At 42.9% G+C, this 17373-nt stretch overlaps 2 protein-coding genes across 7 annotated transcripts in view; both read right to left on the reverse strand.

The window, feature by feature from the left end:
• The window catches only part of LOC136430799 (protein F37C4.5-like), a 62118-nt gene extending 50122 nt beyond the window's left edge, over positions 1-11996 (reverse strand). For 2 of the 6 annotated variants that reach the window (XM_066421795.1, XM_066421766.1), the window contains exon 1: positions 11088-11996. In XM_066421795.1, coding sequence (XP_066277892.1) covers positions 11088-11506 — 419 coding nt within the window. In that variant the 5' untranslated portion in view covers positions 11507-11996. The remainder of the gene's footprint in view (positions 1-11087) is intronic. The other 4 variants (XM_066421758.1, XM_066421777.1, XM_066421786.1 and 1 more) reach the window with 3 other exon arrangements.
• Positions 11997-14189: 2193 nt separating this feature from the next.
• Positions 14190-15056, reverse strand: LOC136423512 (mucin-21-like). Its single transcript, XM_066412084.1, has one exon. It carries the CDS (start codon positions 15054-15056, stop codon positions 14190-14192), a length of 867 nt encoding a protein of 288 aa, XP_066268181.1.
• Between the last annotated feature and the right edge of the window lie 2317 nt (positions 15057-17373).

Raw genomic sequence — 17373 nt, forward strand, 5'->3', positions numbered from 1 at the left:
AACTGTGATGTAAATAGACTCCATAGATATAGAGGGCTGAAAGGAAAATGGTATATTACATATTTCATCCCCTGAAACTGAGCATACAAAGGTTCAGACTTTATTTTCATGTGAATCTTCCAGTTCATCTTCTTCTTTCAAACTACATTTGTGTGGCCTCTTTTTACCGCACTGCAAACCCAATTTTTTCCGCTGAGGAAAAAATTTGACAAAGCAATTCTTTCTTACATGCAGATGATATAAAGAATTCCTGACAACAACAATCGACTGTCCTTGCACTTTTGGCCCCTCAAATGTCGTCCTTGACAGCAACAATAGAGAAAAGGCTGATTCTGTTTGACAGCATAATGGCATGTATTGATGTACTAATTATAGCTGAGAGAAAAGCACAATGTATTTCCACTTACAGCCGCCACTAAGAGATGATTCTGCGGTGTGACAATATTGTACGTGAGATGGCGTTATTACAGTGCAGGGGAGTATCGATTATACAATGGATGAATGGCCTCTCTACAATGTACTACATGAATGATGATTATATTTAGGACATGTACATAAATCATGTATGCACACGTCACTGCAAAAAGCTGCAACAAATATCACAATAGGAATTTCTTGGCAATTGGAATTTTTGATGGCAATCCTTCATAACTATAACTGAAAGGGAACAAAATGAATTCCTTCATTAAAAAATAAGAGATGTTTTATAAACTGGTGGGCGGGAACACTAACACTGCAACTCAGCTAATGACTTATGAATAATCATTGGAGGATTAATAAAGATGCAATTAAACAGTAATCAACGGTAATGAGGTCTTATCAAGATACTTTGGGGGTAAATCACATGTTGTCCTTTCTCTCTATTATTTAGTGACTAACATTGGAAGGGGTTCTAATCATTTCTTCTTTAGCTAGCTGTGATGAGCTAGCTATATTGGCAGCTCTATATAATATACCAAACATCATGACAATCCATCCATATCTCTTTGAGTTAGCAGTGCCAAAAACATAACCTACATCATGAGGAAATATTGGACTGTGCACATGAATTTAAAGTGATGAGGAACACCACCAGTATAGGAAACATAAAGTCCAGAACCTTAATAATTTCTTTATTACAGAGCCTCTTGGGTTACCCTGTCTAGGAATTGAAGCAGTACCAAAACATTAATGTGACCTTTTCATCAGAGGTGAGCTGAACTATGGGCTGTACACATCAATCTACTGTGAGGGGAAACACCACACATAAGGCCACAACAATGTCATTTCTCGTGTCTCAGAAAAATGATGCTAGATTGGAAATATCAACATGAAAACAGAGTCTGAGGGGAAAGACCTTCAAGTTGGTACACACAGTTTCAGGGAGTGAATATAGTCATAGGCAAGTTTTCCCAGCTACCAGCCCTTCGTTTTCATGATGTCCTTTTGATAAATTGTACACAAAAATGGTTGAGAACCGAGTTATGACATTCGTGCTGCCTGTAGTCCAAATGTCAGACTCTGTGTCTACCACTACCAGCAGTGCCAAAACATTAACCTTTTCTTCATGCAGAGGTTTAACCTATACTCATATGATTCTGTCTGTACACATAGACTCACAGTCACAGTGATGGGAACCATCAGAGTTTTAGTATGGGGAACATTTGGCCTGTAACCTCCAAACTCAGACTGGGTGTTCCCGTCCACACCCTGTATCATACAAGCAGTGCCAAAACTGTAACCTTTTCATCAGATGGACAAAAAACATGTTTAGTATGGGGAACATGTTATAAATGCTGCAGTCAGCCTGTCTGTTGGACAAGGGTCACTGCTTGAGCCACGGTCTCATCCCACCCCCCTGCAGAATCACACCCTATAGAGTAAGGCTGATGTTATAACACAGATTAACTCTCAGGTTATGGAAATCAAACTATGCACATTAAAACGTAGCATCGTTGTGTAGACACAAAATAATCAGCGTTTTAGATAACAGAATGTCAGAACGAAAGACGACTTGTTAACAAAGTTATCCAATGAAATATTTAATTGACTAATATTAAAATACAATTTTTGAATAGGATAAAATATACAACAATGAAATTGCATTAAACCCGTCATAGCTGTAACCAGAATGAACTAACTTAGATTTTTGGAAAATGGATAGACGGTTCCCGCTAATTATGACCCCAAATCCACATTATGCTAATTTGAGATCTCTTTCATGCTATCATGAATCCTAAGCCAATTAATTCAGGAGAGTTTTAGAGGAGATTATGACAAAATTGTAAAGAGATAGCCAGATTAATATAAAAAGAGGTGGATTTGGATGGATTAAAATCTCTGGGGCCATTTCTCTTTGCTAACACTGAACTGCAACTTGCAATTTGAAGAAATTTGTAGGGAATGCAAAATAGAAACGACAACTTGCAATGTGACAAGCTAAAAAGAACACCTGCTTAGTAAAATGTATCACATACTGCATGAAACCAAAAAAAAAACAGCGCTCGAAATACATTTTTTGCATCTAGCCTAAATATTTAGGTGCACAGAAAAAAATTGGGTGCACAACATAAAATAGAAAATGTCAGCAAACCTGACTACAAACCTTCTTGCCTCTATTTAAAGCTTGGTTCTGAAATCCTTTAAAGCTAAGTTCAAAAGTGGTAAAACAAACTTAAGGTTTTATCATTTTTCATCACACCTATACACTGTACCAAAAACGCTATTTCTTATTTTTCTTGTTTTCTTAAGGACAGAAAGATTTTCTTCCATAAAGAATTTCAAGAAAGATCAAGAAACCTTACGCAAAATCTTTGTTACCATGTTAAATCTAACATTAAGAGTTTTTTTCTTGTTTTTTTTTCTTAGGTGAAGAGAGTATTTCTAGTATGATTTTTATCAGCAAGAATATTCTAGAAATTTAAGTCAATCTTTCTTCTTTAGTCTTCACACAATATTTGCTTCTTGTCAAGAATATGTTGTATGCTAGTGTTAAACATATGTAAACCCTGGTGGTACACCAATATCTAGGTGCATTGGTGCACCCACCATCAAAAATTAGGTGCACAGCCCCAATTTTGGTTGCAGTATTTCCAGCCCTGTGAAGCATTCCAAGCCCTGGAAATAAATGATTTGTGCGTGTGTGTACACTTGAAGGACTGGTAGGGTCTGGTCTCATTGACCCCAAGTGCCTCCTATCCTGTTACAAGCCCATCAAAATTCATAATTTCCTCGGACGCATCACACACCCGTTTCTGTGGGCCCCTCTGCAGATGGAACTCATCTTTTCTGTGGCAGTGGACTTAACGGAGTCAGGATGTGTCAACTTTGCAACAGCACAATCCTCCCATGTTCTATACTGAGACTTCACCAGCAAGGGCAGCATTGGTATTCCACAGATGATTTCAATATCAAGGAGGTACGCGTAGGAGACACTCAGGTTACCACCATGGCTACCCAGAAAAAGTCTGCAACATGCAAAGATTCAGGTCTTACTGTAAATGCAGAAATGTTCGCGGTAGTTTTATGTTGGCGGTTTTCGCGGCAACCGTTTCACCGCAAACTTAAAACCACCGCACACAGTTTTTTCCAATACTGTAGCAGTATGTGACTATAGCACTGGCGCAAACTTTAAAACAATGCAAACACTCCCTTTTCGCCTGAGCGCAAAATAAATCCACGTGAATTTAAATGCATTTACAACTTACTTACTTAGACTTAGTTAGAGGCTCGTTGTACAACAAATGTTGCAGTTCGACAAGTCAGGTCTCATTTGAGGGTACATCAACTTATTTGTGAGTGAGTGAGTGAGTGAGTGAGTGAGTGAGTGAGTGAGTGAGTGAGTGAGTGAGTGAGTGAGTGAGTGAGTGAGTGAGTGAGTGAGTGAGTGTTTTCCTCCCAGTCTTCTGTTTCCATCTGGACCTCTTGTTGAATTTTCACTTTGAAAAAAGACTGACATTGTTACCATGGAGACAAATTGACTTGGCCTAAAATGACAAAAAGACTTTCCAATCAATCCTGGCTGTACTTCTAGTGTAAGACTTCCTGGCTTCTGTCTGCAGTGATGGAATAAGACACTTGGCGAGTCTCCAGGACTCCCTCAACTCACATCAGTTTTACTCAGTATCAATATAAAGCATTTGTTGCTGGTGTCGTGGCCCACACACAAAAAATACACAGCACATAAACTACAAATAACAGTCGATAAATACAATCTAAAAAGCAAAATAATAACAGCACTAAACAGGTCTATGCAAGTGACTGAGGTACTGAAATGAGAATGTCAAGAACAATCAATGCTATAGGTCTCACCAACTCATTTCCTTGGCTCTCAGACATGTTAGACTAAAATCTATGAGAAGATGTGATGAAAACAATGAAAAACTTGAACCTGAATCCTGAATTGTGATCTGAATATCCATGTCTCACAGGAAACTTTGGGTACCAAGGTAGGGTTTTACCCTCAAACTGTTTTCATGTTCAAATTCCCCTTCAGCACAAGTCTTGTAAATCTGACAGCCCAACAAATTAAATCAATGTGGCCTAATTCTGCCATGCTATTAATTTCTATACAACTTTCACTTGGTTCAATTACGAGTCATTTCCTCTTAAGCACAACTTTCTGAATCCGATAACCAACAAATTAAATCAGTGTGGCCTATCATAATAGCTTCTGCTTCTACACAACAGTAGTCCCTGCCCTCTGCAGTAGTCAGACTGATAAATGGGTCATGGACAACTTCCCAGGTCAGCTAATCAGCACATTCCCATGGCTGCAGGCCAGGTAAACCTGTCTGTGAACCTGAACTTGGATGTGAAACAGTTGCATGTTGTGTGACCCCGAGGTCTGGTGTGGACATTGATTTAACATACAACATGCGAGTGTGGACAATTCTGGGGTCGAATTTCACACCAAGTCAAATCAGAACATTTCCTGACATGTCCACTTGGATTATATAAAATCCAAGAATTTTGGGACACAAAAGCTAAATCTATACTCATGTAGACAAACATTTTTCTACTGACTAAGTAATTCAGGCAACTTTGATTCTTAGTACTACTGGCAAAATCGACACCAGCAGCCAGATAGGCAATCCTACAGGCAGATACTGATTCTGACAGTTGGATTGAAAACTCGAGGTCGCAGGGTCTAAAGTTTAAATGCACTGGAGCCAAATTGTCTCATTTCAGCTGACATCACGGCACTGGGTATGGGGTTATCTACTTTACCAGCCATTTGCAAGGCAAAACAAGACCTGATATTGAACTAGCTCAGCTCAATAATAAAAATGAAATCTAATTGCATGTACCCAGTATTTTCAGCCCTGCAAATTGAATGACAATAAAATGTTGTAGACAGGAGGTGCCTTCCACGTGTCTGCGGCACACATGAAATATCAGGAGACAGGTTTCCTTGGTGTTCATGTAGCAGAATACAGAATGGACATTAAAGTAAGTATAGTTATATCATCCCGAAATGCCTGTGATATTGTTATGTTGCCATGCATATATAGCGTGGCATTTCCAGCTTGAAGCTTGTTGCTTCCTCAGAGTGATATAACACAGTAGTGAAGGTGGCACTGAAAGTGCTCAAGGGATGCTTCCCCCGGCCATGAGGACAAATACAGAGTACTGTGTAAACCAGTTATGGCATTACAACTACCAGATCTGAGACCATGTAGGATTAGCAGAAAAACAGATGGTAGGTGCAGCATGGTATATGGGATAGTCACAAATTATTTTAGCTTTGTAGTATTGTAGACCATGCATATCTCCATAATATACATTTTATCATTAGTAAATTGATGAAAAATACTATAAAAGTTATGGAAACACCAGGTCAGCTCTGAGACAATTTAGGATTACCATAAAACAGATGCTAAACTGAAAGTGAATGGCAATGTGATCAAAAATGTTTAAAAGATATGTTTCAGCTTTGAAGTGGCCCATACACTATCTAGTGGCCCATACACTATATCTACAATATCTGAAAAGAAAACAAGTTATGACAACACCAGGGCAGCTTTGAGACAACAGGAATATCAGAAAAACAGATGCTGAGCTGAGCGTGAATAATAAATAATGAATCGGTGATGTGATTCAGCTTTGAAGTGGCCGCGTACATCTGTATAACAAGTCTTCTAGCACAGAAAATGGTTTGGAAATCTGAAAAGAAAATAAGTTATGACAACACCATGGCAGCTCTGAGACCGCAGGAGTATCAGATCAGAAAGACAGATGTTTTGCTGCTAGTAGACACAATGAGTGATTGGGTGCTCACAAAAGGCGATCTCTCCCAGCCTTATGTCCTGTACAGACCAGCATTTCCTTATACGAGCTGCAAGATGACCCAAGATGTTAACCATGAATTCTTCGTCTATATAAGAAGAACTTTCTCAGTTTGGAGACATGTAAATCCATGAAGTCATGCATATCATGTATCTCAATACTGTATTTAAATACATCTGCAATATACGGTACTTAATGCCTTTAAAGTTCAAGACTAATATCATAGCTTAAGTTAAGTTAGAAACTTTGCTTAATTTTTGTGGCTCCCTTTACGCTAGATGGCGATCGCTTCAAGCTACCGAAATTGAATCTGTGTGACGCCTGACTTTATCATTGGGATATTATGCACGATGCAAAAGTATGATTTAAAAAACAAAAAACACACAAAACCTAAAACATTTTGTTCTTCGCCATGAAAAGTGTTGTCAAATATATCATCCGCTCAGCAATCGCAGGCTAGTGGAAAGGCTACATGTTCTTCATTGTCAATGTCACAGGAAAACTATGGCAGAACAAAAGTTTGCTCCAAAAGTCTAATTATACTCAGCCCCTATGACCGCCTAATTTACAAGACAATCAGAGGCACCATCAGAATCTGATTTAACCCTGATGATGTATATTCTTTCTGAACCTGTGCTGTAAAGTCATTTCTCATTCTCAATGGTTCATTGTGTATTAATTTACCACTAATGTCCCTTAGCATAAATAATAGAACAGCTTTAATTTGCTCGGTCCCCAAGTGACACAAAATGTCTCAATCTTAATTAAGGTTTTCAGGTAGGGTGCAAAATACTAAGTATTGTTAAAATCTTGAAACGATGGTTTTATTGCAAATTTGCAGTTTTCTCGCTGCCCTCTTCAGTGCAAAATTGTGACACCATGAATGTGTGTTTCCAATGTATTACTGCTGCATTAAAGAATAGACTACTGTTTCAACTGCACCTCCTTTTCCTTCCTACGGTGAAATAAAACCACAACAAAAGTAAATGCATTTACAGTAATATTACTGCATGTATAAACTCAATCAGTCATATAGGTTGTACGTTTCTGTTGTTGTAGGATTTTCAGCGAGGCTTTGACAGAATTGTTTGTCAACTCTGATCTATGTAAAGTCATCAACCTTTCCGTCACAAGACAGATTAAATTCATTAATTTTGTACAACAAAACCGGATAGTGAGTGAGTGTGAATGAAATCAACAACTGTATATCCTCAATTTGCTTCTATAAACCTGTCCTACAACATACAAGGAATTAGAAAAAGAGAATGAGACAAGAACAAAGGCAGTTGAGCCAATACTGAATCAGAGGTAAACCATATGTGATATTTCAGATGATATAGTCTAAGAGATAGATGTTTGTAAATTAAAGAAGAATCTAAATTCCAGCCATCCTCTCCACTAGCACTGCAGCAGCTGTAACAAAGAAAGAGCTGCAGCAAAATGGATTCAGGCGGAACATCAATTATATTTTTATCTACAAATTACCTTTCAATTTATATTCAAAACACTATATCATCATTCTCTTGTCATTGAATATTCCATTTGATATGCAACCAAAACAAGATGCCATCAAAAATGCAGTTATTCAACCATGGAGTATATTGTATTCAAGTACTTGTGTTTATATAACATATTTACAGGTAAGTTAGATAAGTGGCTTGAGGTGGTGGGAACAATCTTGTCAATGATTGCTGAAAATATACTTGTATTATATTTACAAGTTGTAACTTTTTACTCACCACTTTACCACTACTCAAATGTTCTATAGGAAATTATATATATTACTATATACCCACAGGAATCCACACAAGCTCAATCTAAACCCTCTTTATACCACATAAGAACCCATCCCTGAACTGTGAAAAGCGAGTTATTCCATCGCGTCACATTTCTGCTCTGTTTGCAGCATGTTGTCGTTACCGAACTGCTGACGAGGCATCGCTAATGTTCGGGTCGCCCAGTCAACCGCTTCTCTAAAAGTGCTGGCATGCGAAAGGTTGGGCGGTGACGCATTTTCCCTCCGATATTCCTCCAATCATGGCGAGGTCCTGCCACCGCACAGTTTGGTAAGGGTAATTTAGTCCCCAGATGCCTGCAAAGGCTATGACTACCATTACAGAAGTGCATATACTGCACAGAACATTATTATAGTCAAGCTGCCATGCTCCAACACTGTATAGTTATTAATTCACTGTCATTATCTCAATTCTGAGAAATGATTCTGACTGAGGAGAGAAGTATATCTAAGTTCCTGAAAACAAATTTCTTCAAATTGCTTGCCTTGGATTAACCCTCTTCCAGCTGAAGTAGCCATTATGAGGAAGATTTACTGGGAACTACAATTCAACTTTGATTCAGAAGATTTGTTGTTGTTATACATTTAGTAGCAGGGAGGAAATATAAAAAAGGAATAACATATGATTTTGATAGGATATTAATTGTGTAAATTATAGTACAGAAAGCCTTATACTACCTGGTTTTGTATCAACATATTAAAAATACAGTAATCTTTTTTTTCTTCCAGATATTTAGCAGCAAGTGTAAACAAACTATATTTTCTATCTTCTAGTTATACAGATGTCAGAGCGGCTAGAGCCACTCTATTTTTCACCCAGGATTCTCTAATTCCCAACTGAATTTGCCCGGCGTCCCCATGTGCGAAAGTCAGTAGTCCACCCCATGTTATCCTCCATTCTGTTCTACACAGCATTGTGGTGCAGTCTAATAACAGGGCTGCAAATAAAATTTAGCTGCACGGAAAACATTTGGGTGCACAACATAAGATAAAGGAGAATGTCAAGAAAACCTGATTATAGACCTTATGGCCTCTCTACCAAACTTGAATCTGAAATTCTATACATAGCTATCTTGAAAATTGCAAACTAGCATCATATGGTAGTAATACATTGCAAATGTATAACAAAGCTGTTATTATTTTCTCTGACACTTAAAGGTGAAGAGTATACTGTATATTACTAGCAATAAGCATACGTTACCCTACACAGATATCTCGGTGAATTGGTGCACCTAGCCAGCAATTATGTAGCTTATACTATATGTTATAGGTGCACAGCTGTAATTCAGGGTGCACAAAAGTGTGTAAACCCGCAGTATTTTCATCCCTGTTGCCCATTGTTGTGCCATGTTATCCTTCCCCCCAATTTGCATGATTCTCAGCGGGTAAGCCTGTTTCCAGCCGATAATAGACTTGATCCATGATTCATCGCCCCACCAGTACCGCCTGGCAGCCCCGGCTTTACCTGCGTTGTTTGATTTCATTTGGCTCGTAAAAATTAAAGACACACAGAGACAAATTCTAGAGAGAAGCTAAACATCACCGCCTATTATTATTTATGTCAAGTTGTGTTTTTTTGTTTTTTTTTTATTGACCATGCTTACAACAGTCTGTGTTTAGATGTTCAGAATGAGGAGTTACGCACCGCACATCTGCTGAGAGAGAGAGGAGAGCGTGAAATTGGGTCATTTTTTCATATTTTGTCATCCCAAACTCATCTGGAGCGGGGAATATTGCGGCGCGATAACATCGATCAGATCACCCCTTCCCCCGTGTTCGCTCGTTTTGCAGTCACGTCACGCGCAGACGTGGCGAGATGGAAAATGAAAAGGAAAGCAGACGTGATGCCCGCGAATTTTATGGGCTCGTGTTTTGTTTTCAATTTCCTGAAGGCGGATGTAAAATTGCGCACGTCGTTATAATTTAGCTTTCTCTCCCCCTGCAGCAAATGGAGCAATAAAGCTAATTAGTCCGCTACATTTCAAACAGATTGCACAATGAAATCAAACTGTCTTCCAATCCAACACCAAATCAGTGTTAGGTTCTCCTATACACAAAAAACACTTCTACAGAAATGAACCATTTGGCGGCGTCCCTGTCAGGAATACAGCAGGCAGTCCTGAGGAAAACGTCCGGCCTTTGTTTGAGGTTTTGAAAGCAGCGTGCCTCCTGATAAACAAAACAAACAATGCCTTTCTCTCCCCACCGGTCCGGGGCTACCTCCTTCTGTGTCAGAAGGCGTGAGCAAAGAAGGCGGGACTCTAAACTCATCTCCGCTACATTGTTTATCAATTAGCGGATTAAGCAAATCTAGCGGGGCCTCCCCGACATGTGGGCGGCGTGTGTCTGTTGTCAGCCCGGGGAAAGTGCGGACAGACCGCCGCTCCCCACCCCCAGCCCGTACTGAACATTACACCGGGAAATTACAGGCATCATATCGACTAATGTGACAGTGTGAGTTATGAGGTACCAGCGGGGCAAGCATAATCGACTGACTGTCAGGAAATCACTTTGTTTGTACCGGAGGATTTCTGATGGAGGAATAGTCTGATAGGACCTGTGTTTGACGGAGGACTGGACTACAGAGATCCTGTGTTTTTGTGCTCGTGAAAGTGGCTGGAAAAGGCCAACTACAAATGTCACCGGGCGGGCTTATATTCCGTCCAGTCAGCTGGAAAAGAGCTCCATGAATTTTACATTTCTTCCCCAGATATTGGCTTTCTGTATGTCCATGCGACACTGGGCTAGCCGTGTGAAATCTGAGAGTGTGTTGTTGTACAAATCGTGCGGAAAGTTGCGGGAAGCGGCAGGATTTCTGCGCGCCCAAAACGTCGTGACGGCGCCCTGGGGGTCCGACTGACGCCGACCGTTACTTACGGCGTCGCCTAACGTTTTGGACGTGACGCCACTCCGTACACACCTTGTCAACAGGATTTCAGGTGTGAAAATCTTCTAACACACCCTCCTTAAGACATCCTGCTAAGAAACCCGGGCTGACGTCGTGAGGAAAGCGGCTGCCACTCACCTGATGGAGTCCTTGTCGATGTTCTGCGACAACTTTTTGAACAGGACCTCATTTTCCCCCTTCTTGACGTTGACCAGAACGGACCGCCGCACCTCTGCGCGATCCAGGTACACGGTGACGTGTTCCACGTTCATGGCCGTGATGTCGTAGTGCTTCACCTGGATAGACGCCGGCCGGGAGTCGAGTTTCCCCGGATCTCCGTCCTCCAGCGTCGCCAGAGTCGCGTTCGCCGTGTCCGCCATTTTCTCCTGCTCAGGCCCGTTACCGCTCTCGTTCCCGGGACACGCCGCGCGAACCCCTGGGCACGTGACGTACACACGCACGGCCACGCCCCTCGGCTCAGGTGAGATGGTGGCGTACGTGCACGTGCAGGTGCGCCAGGTAGACACGGGGGAGCCGCCGCCACGCCCTGCCTTCATGCTAGCCTCCCTCCCCACATCTCCACACGCCAAGGAGCCGAACCTGAAGTACTCACACAGCACACAGACGGTAACTCCACTGCGAACAGGTGGCCGAACGCTCAGCTGTGAAATTGCGCGGCGGAGGCAGAATACCGAATCAGATACAAACAGCACACACGCAGAAATAAAAATCTGTCACCGCTCCCCAAAACCACCCGTTACAATCAGGCCTCTGAATTTAAAACCAGCCGCTGCCCCACTGCATGGAGTACTGCCGTACAGTCGCCACTATTAACGGCGCGGAATGACAGCATTACGGGCGGTGTCGCCCTGAATCTCCACTAGAAAGGACAACTTCGCGCTGTCGTCCCAACGGACGCTCCGCAATTAAGATACCACATGTGAACATTATTCCTCAACAAAGGACGATGTGCGGTAATAAAAGCTACACCATGAGGCCCGAGATCGTTTGGGAGATCTCCAGACCTCCCTTGAAGAAGCGATTTGAAGTAGGCGCCGCGGGCGGTAAGACGTTACGCGAAGGAACCGGAATAAACCCGCTGATTGCTGCAGTTGTTTTCATGTCCACAGAAACATAACAGTTCACCTGATGACTTCCCCAGCTGACAGGGAGATTTGCTGTGGAAACTGTGAAGTGCGGGCGGAGATTCCACGGCGAGTTTTACGGCTGTTTGCGCGGTTTGTTGCCAACTTGTGCTCCCATCTGCCGAATTAACGGAGATTTGGGGGATACCGTCAGAGCCTGTTGAGTAGGAGGATTTTCGCCATGACAGGCGAGAAACAGCAGCGATAATTTTTATCCGCTATCTAAAAGCCTGAAAATCCCGCAATAACTATCACTGGGACAGATGGAGAGAGAGGGAGGGAGAGAGAGATCCGAGAGGGATTGAGAGGGAGAGAGGGGGGAGGGAGACAGTCTGAGAGATGGAGAGAGAGAGAGAGAGAGAGAGAGAGAGGGAGACAGGTGTAGGGAGAGGGAGAGATAGGGAGGGAGGGAGACTGAGAGAAGATAGAGACAGAGTATTAGACATGTAGAGAGGGGGAGGAGAGCAGAAAAAGCAAGAAGAGGAGAGAAAGACAGAAAGAAAGAAAGAGAGAGAGAGAGAGAGAGAGAGAGAGAGAGAGAGAGAGAGAGAGAGAGAGAGAGAGAGAGACTGATCCAGATGGTACAAATGTACGCACAACAAGAAACAGATAATCGTGCATTTGCCAAAAATAATTACTCAAGCAACTGGATAAAGTTTTGAAACAGGTATAAAAACTGGTGTTCTCAGTCCTATCGTTAGTCACTGACGAAAGACAGTGGATACTGTCTGAAACGTCTGACTGTTTCAAAACTTTATCCAGTTGCTTGAGTAATTATTTTTGGCGTATCTTACTACCTGGATGTCTAACTTTCATCAACGAATCGTGAATTTGTTTTGCCTTTCTGTCCGTTGAATCGGATAAGCAAGCACTACAGAGAAAGATCAGTGCATGAAAGTAACTTTAGCTGAAACCTCCGCGATAGAGTCCTCAGGGAAAGACGCCGTAACAAGGCATCCCGGTAATTACTACAGGCTGGAATAACAAGCCTCGGGAAGCCGCCGTGTGGAGGCGTGTGGGCGTGATGAGTCCAGCAGGAGCGAGCGGGCGTCTTGGAGAAGCTGAGGACGCCGCGCAAGACGCCGCGCAAGACGCCGCGCAAGACGCCGCGCAAGACGCCGCGCAAGACGCCGCGCAAGACGCCGCGCAAGACGCCGCGCAAGACGCCGCGCAAGACGCCGCGCAAGACGCCGCGCAAGACGCCGCGCAAGACGCCGCGCGGGAGCCCATCGTAAGGAATGTTATAAATCTTGAGATAATCCCGGAACATCTCCAGCGCAAAACCTTCACCCCTTCGAATACTAGTTTTGTGCTTCAATATTGTGTTGTCACCTGCCAACCTTTAAACACTAAAGCCCCGCGAAAACGAATAAAATCCACCGTATTCTCACCGAGCGTCTAACTTTCCAGGGTTGCTTTAAATACGACGAAGACGAATATAATATGAAATGATGTTGGATTGTACTCATAGAATGTTCTGCTCGCAACAACATAAATCCTTATTGGTACTGATAATATTTAAATCTAAATGTACATATGCAGTAGATCATCACTGACATCATCATACATACAACCGTGTCCACACGTTTAATAGGAGAGTATTGTTCACGTAACACATAAAACAACTGAGCTCAAGCGTCTGTGAGGAGTTCAAATACGAACTGCAACAGGTGACGCGACGTTTTCCTAGTTGCCCTTTTTGTGTCAAGACTTTCTCACAGAAAACGAGCAGCGAGGAAAACATCACGATTAAGCCTCCCTACATCTGCTTGGAGATAACTGTTCCGCTTAGTTCTAGCCTCTAACTTCTTCTTATCATAACGTTAAGGAATGACGACCCTGCAGCTCGTAACCACCGTCTCAGCTGGTAATCCCCTTCAAACATATTCAATAACGTTCTTCAGTCCGTTATATGTTATTAGAGCTCCCTTGTTCAGTTGTAAAACATCGAGACTGAGTCTTCCAAGCAGATGTAACGGTCCGGCACACTCTACGTGTTTTGCACTTGACGCACCCTGAATCCCTCGTACAACGAAAGACAGGAGGGATCCATCCTCCGTTTCCGTGGTACAGGGGAGTTGTGTTTCTGGAGGATTCATCCTCCGTTCCCTGGTACAGAGAAGTCGTGGTTCTGGAGGATCCATCCTCCGTTCCCTGGTACAGAGAAGTTGTGTTTCTGGAGGATCCATCCTCCGTTTCCCTGGTACAGAGAATTCGAAGTTGTGTTTCTGGAGGATCCATCCTCCGTTCCCTGGTACAGAGCAGTCGTGGTTCTGGAGGATCCATCCGCCGTTCCCTGGTACAGAGAAGTCGTGGTTCTGGAGGATCCATCCTCCGTTCCCTGGTACAGAGGGGTCGTGGTTCTGGAGGATTCATCCTCCGTTCCCTGGTACAGAGGGGTCGTGGTTCTGGAGGATTCATCCTCCGTTCCCTGGTACAGAGGGGTCGTGGTTCTGGAGGATTCATCCTCCGTTCCCTGGTACAGAGGGGTCGTGGTTCTGGAGGATTCATCCTCCGTTCCCTGGTACAGAGAAGTCGTGTTTCTGGATGATCCATCCTCCGTTCCCTGGTACAGAGAAGTTGTGGTTCTGGAGGATTCATCCTCCGTTCCCTGGTACAGAGGGGTCGTGGTTCTGGAGGATCCATCCTCCGTTCCCTGGTACAGAGAAGTTGTGGTTCTGGAGGATCCATCCTCCGTTCCCTGGTACAGAGGGGTCGTGGTTCTGGAGGATTCATCCTCCGTTCCCTGGTACAGAGGGGTCGTGGTTCTGGAGGATCCATCCTCCGTTCCCTGGTACAGAGAAGTCGTGTTTCTGGATGATCCATCCTCCGTTCCCTGGTACAGAGGGGTCGTGGTTCTGGAGGATCCATCCTCCGTTCCCTGGTACAGAGGGGTCGTGGTTCTGGAGGATCCATCCTCCGTTTCCCTGGTACAGAGGAGTTGTGTTTCTGGAGGATCCATCACTCCAACTTGGCTGTCCGGATTCCAGCAACGGTTTCTACATCACGACTTGGCAGTTACGAGGCTGTTTTGATTTGATTCGATTTATTTGGCCTGTATGAAATAATATACAGCCAGGGCTGCCCAACTAGCCGAAGGCTATTACAAAGGGTTAGCCCTGGTTTTCTCGGCTTCGAATAAAGCTGACGATTCGCGACACAGATCTACACATGTTTCCGCTCTTGGAACGGAATTTTTGCCGCTGGCACTGGCGCTGTTTTTAGTAGTTGCGTTCCAAGCAGATGTAAGGAGTAGGCTCGTTCTCAGTGTTTACGATTGTTTATGCAACAGATTAGCAGTACCCATTTCTAGTGTTGCACTTTCGCCTCCTTCTCGGCCTCTTAAAATGTACTACTGAAACGGTTTTGTAAAAAAAAATCAGAATGAGCCGGATCCTTACATCTGCTTGGAGATCAGCGCTACTGTAAATGGCTCACAAAACGGTACTCGTAAAACGGTTTGTAGTGACTGAAGAGACAACTATGACCATTCCCTGACTCATACGTCCTCGTTAATGCAGTTCGGTATTGATTAGTCATCAACATAAAGCGATGACGTCACGGCAAAACAAATGTGACCGTGATATATGACGGAAAAGATCGCCCGGAGATTGTATGAGATATGGCGCGCCCGGTGTCACAGTCATTCATTCCCCCGTCAGAAATGGCGGCCGACCCCGGTGTCACAGTCGTTCATTCTCCCTTCAACCAACAGCTGCGCCCCTCACGCCTCCCATCATATTCTTCACGCCTCCCAACCATCAGGCAAACAGCTAGATATTTTGTTTGATTCTTCAGATTTAGAGAAGAGTCGTTTTATTTATTTTATTTTAAGACCTATAATGATTACAAAATTACCATGAAAACAGATTTTGAGAACAAAAAGTTTCCGGGAGTGAACAGCTGGGGTCAAGTTGTCCTCCAAGCCTCTGTATTCAACTTGGTTTCTTGTTAAATTTCCATTCTGAAAATCCGAGAACCAAGGAAATACCTTGATGTGGCCTAACAGTGACCTCTGTATGATTCAACTACATCCCGTCTCGCCATATGCTTTATTTCAGGCTGTGGCGTCTTTTCTTTGTGAACATTCGATATGAATGATGAATTTGAATGGAATAATTTTGCGTTCAGACTCTTAATGACAATTCCATTGTTAATCTATTTATCATGCGGTAAATCTATTCATTGGAAGAAGAATATATTTCGTTAACTGTGGACCAAATCCCAGTGCTTATGAATTTTTATAAATCCAGTATTCGCATATCGCTAAATCTTCACTCAGAATCGTTATCAATCCAATCCAATTATACCTCCCTTCGCGTGAGTACTTCTTTTAATCCCGGTAAGAGCAAGTTGTTTTGACAAGAGTCCTTAACACGTTTTTCACATCGTACAAAATCTGCGTTCAAAAAATGGTTACCAGACCAAAGCTGATGTAGAATCAAATAGAAATGTAGCTACATCATGTACAAATTAAATCAAGCAGCTGGATAAATTCTGTAAAGAGTCCGACGTTTCAAGCAGAATCCTCTAGATGTCAACAGTGGCTGAGAATGTCAAGTAATGTTCTGCATCGAAGTATGTCATTCATATATTGTTTGACAATAAAATGGTTTTAACACGCCACAAACCATATTTTTGTACGGTTAGAATAAAGCGATTCTCGCCAGTACTAGTGTTCGGGGTTCGCGTTTGCCCATCGTTTAATGGCGCCGATTCCTACTCCTGTAACTAACGAGGGATTCGGAATTTCACGGGATGATTTCTGGATGATCGACTCGTGATCCGACCCTAAAGGCTGATCCCAGGGGATTTAGCGGGATCCTGGCGCTGATCGGGCAAGAAATCCGTAAATGTAGCGACGAAAACCGATCCGCAACCATCCGGAACGCCTTTTCCTTTCCCGGGTTGGGAGGGCGACACCTGGGAGACAAATTTATGGCCCTTTTACCATATATGGCACAGAACCGTTTATGATGCAACACCTGGGAGACACATCTATGGCCCGTTTACCATATATGGCACAGAACTGTTTATGATCCATATATGGCAAGACGGCTGTCAGAAATCAGCAGTAAAATCTGACGAGGCATTTCTGCCCGCGCGAAATCCCATTTCACGCCACAGGCGCCATTTGGCAAATTGGGAAGGAAACGTCATGGCTATGGAGGGAGGGGTCCTTTGAGAATAGCCTTCTGCACACCTTATGTAACGCGCAAGACTACGAGCACCTTTCTTCAGAGATATTCGATATTAAATAAATATTCGAGGCCAAAAAC

The sequence above is a fragment of the Branchiostoma lanceolatum genome, chromosome 1 (assembly GCF_035083965.1).
Source record: "Branchiostoma lanceolatum isolate klBraLanc5 chromosome 1, klBraLanc5.hap2, whole genome shotgun sequence".
Classification (NCBI taxonomy): domain Eukaryota; kingdom Metazoa; phylum Chordata; class Leptocardii; order Amphioxiformes; family Branchiostomatidae; genus Branchiostoma; species Branchiostoma lanceolatum.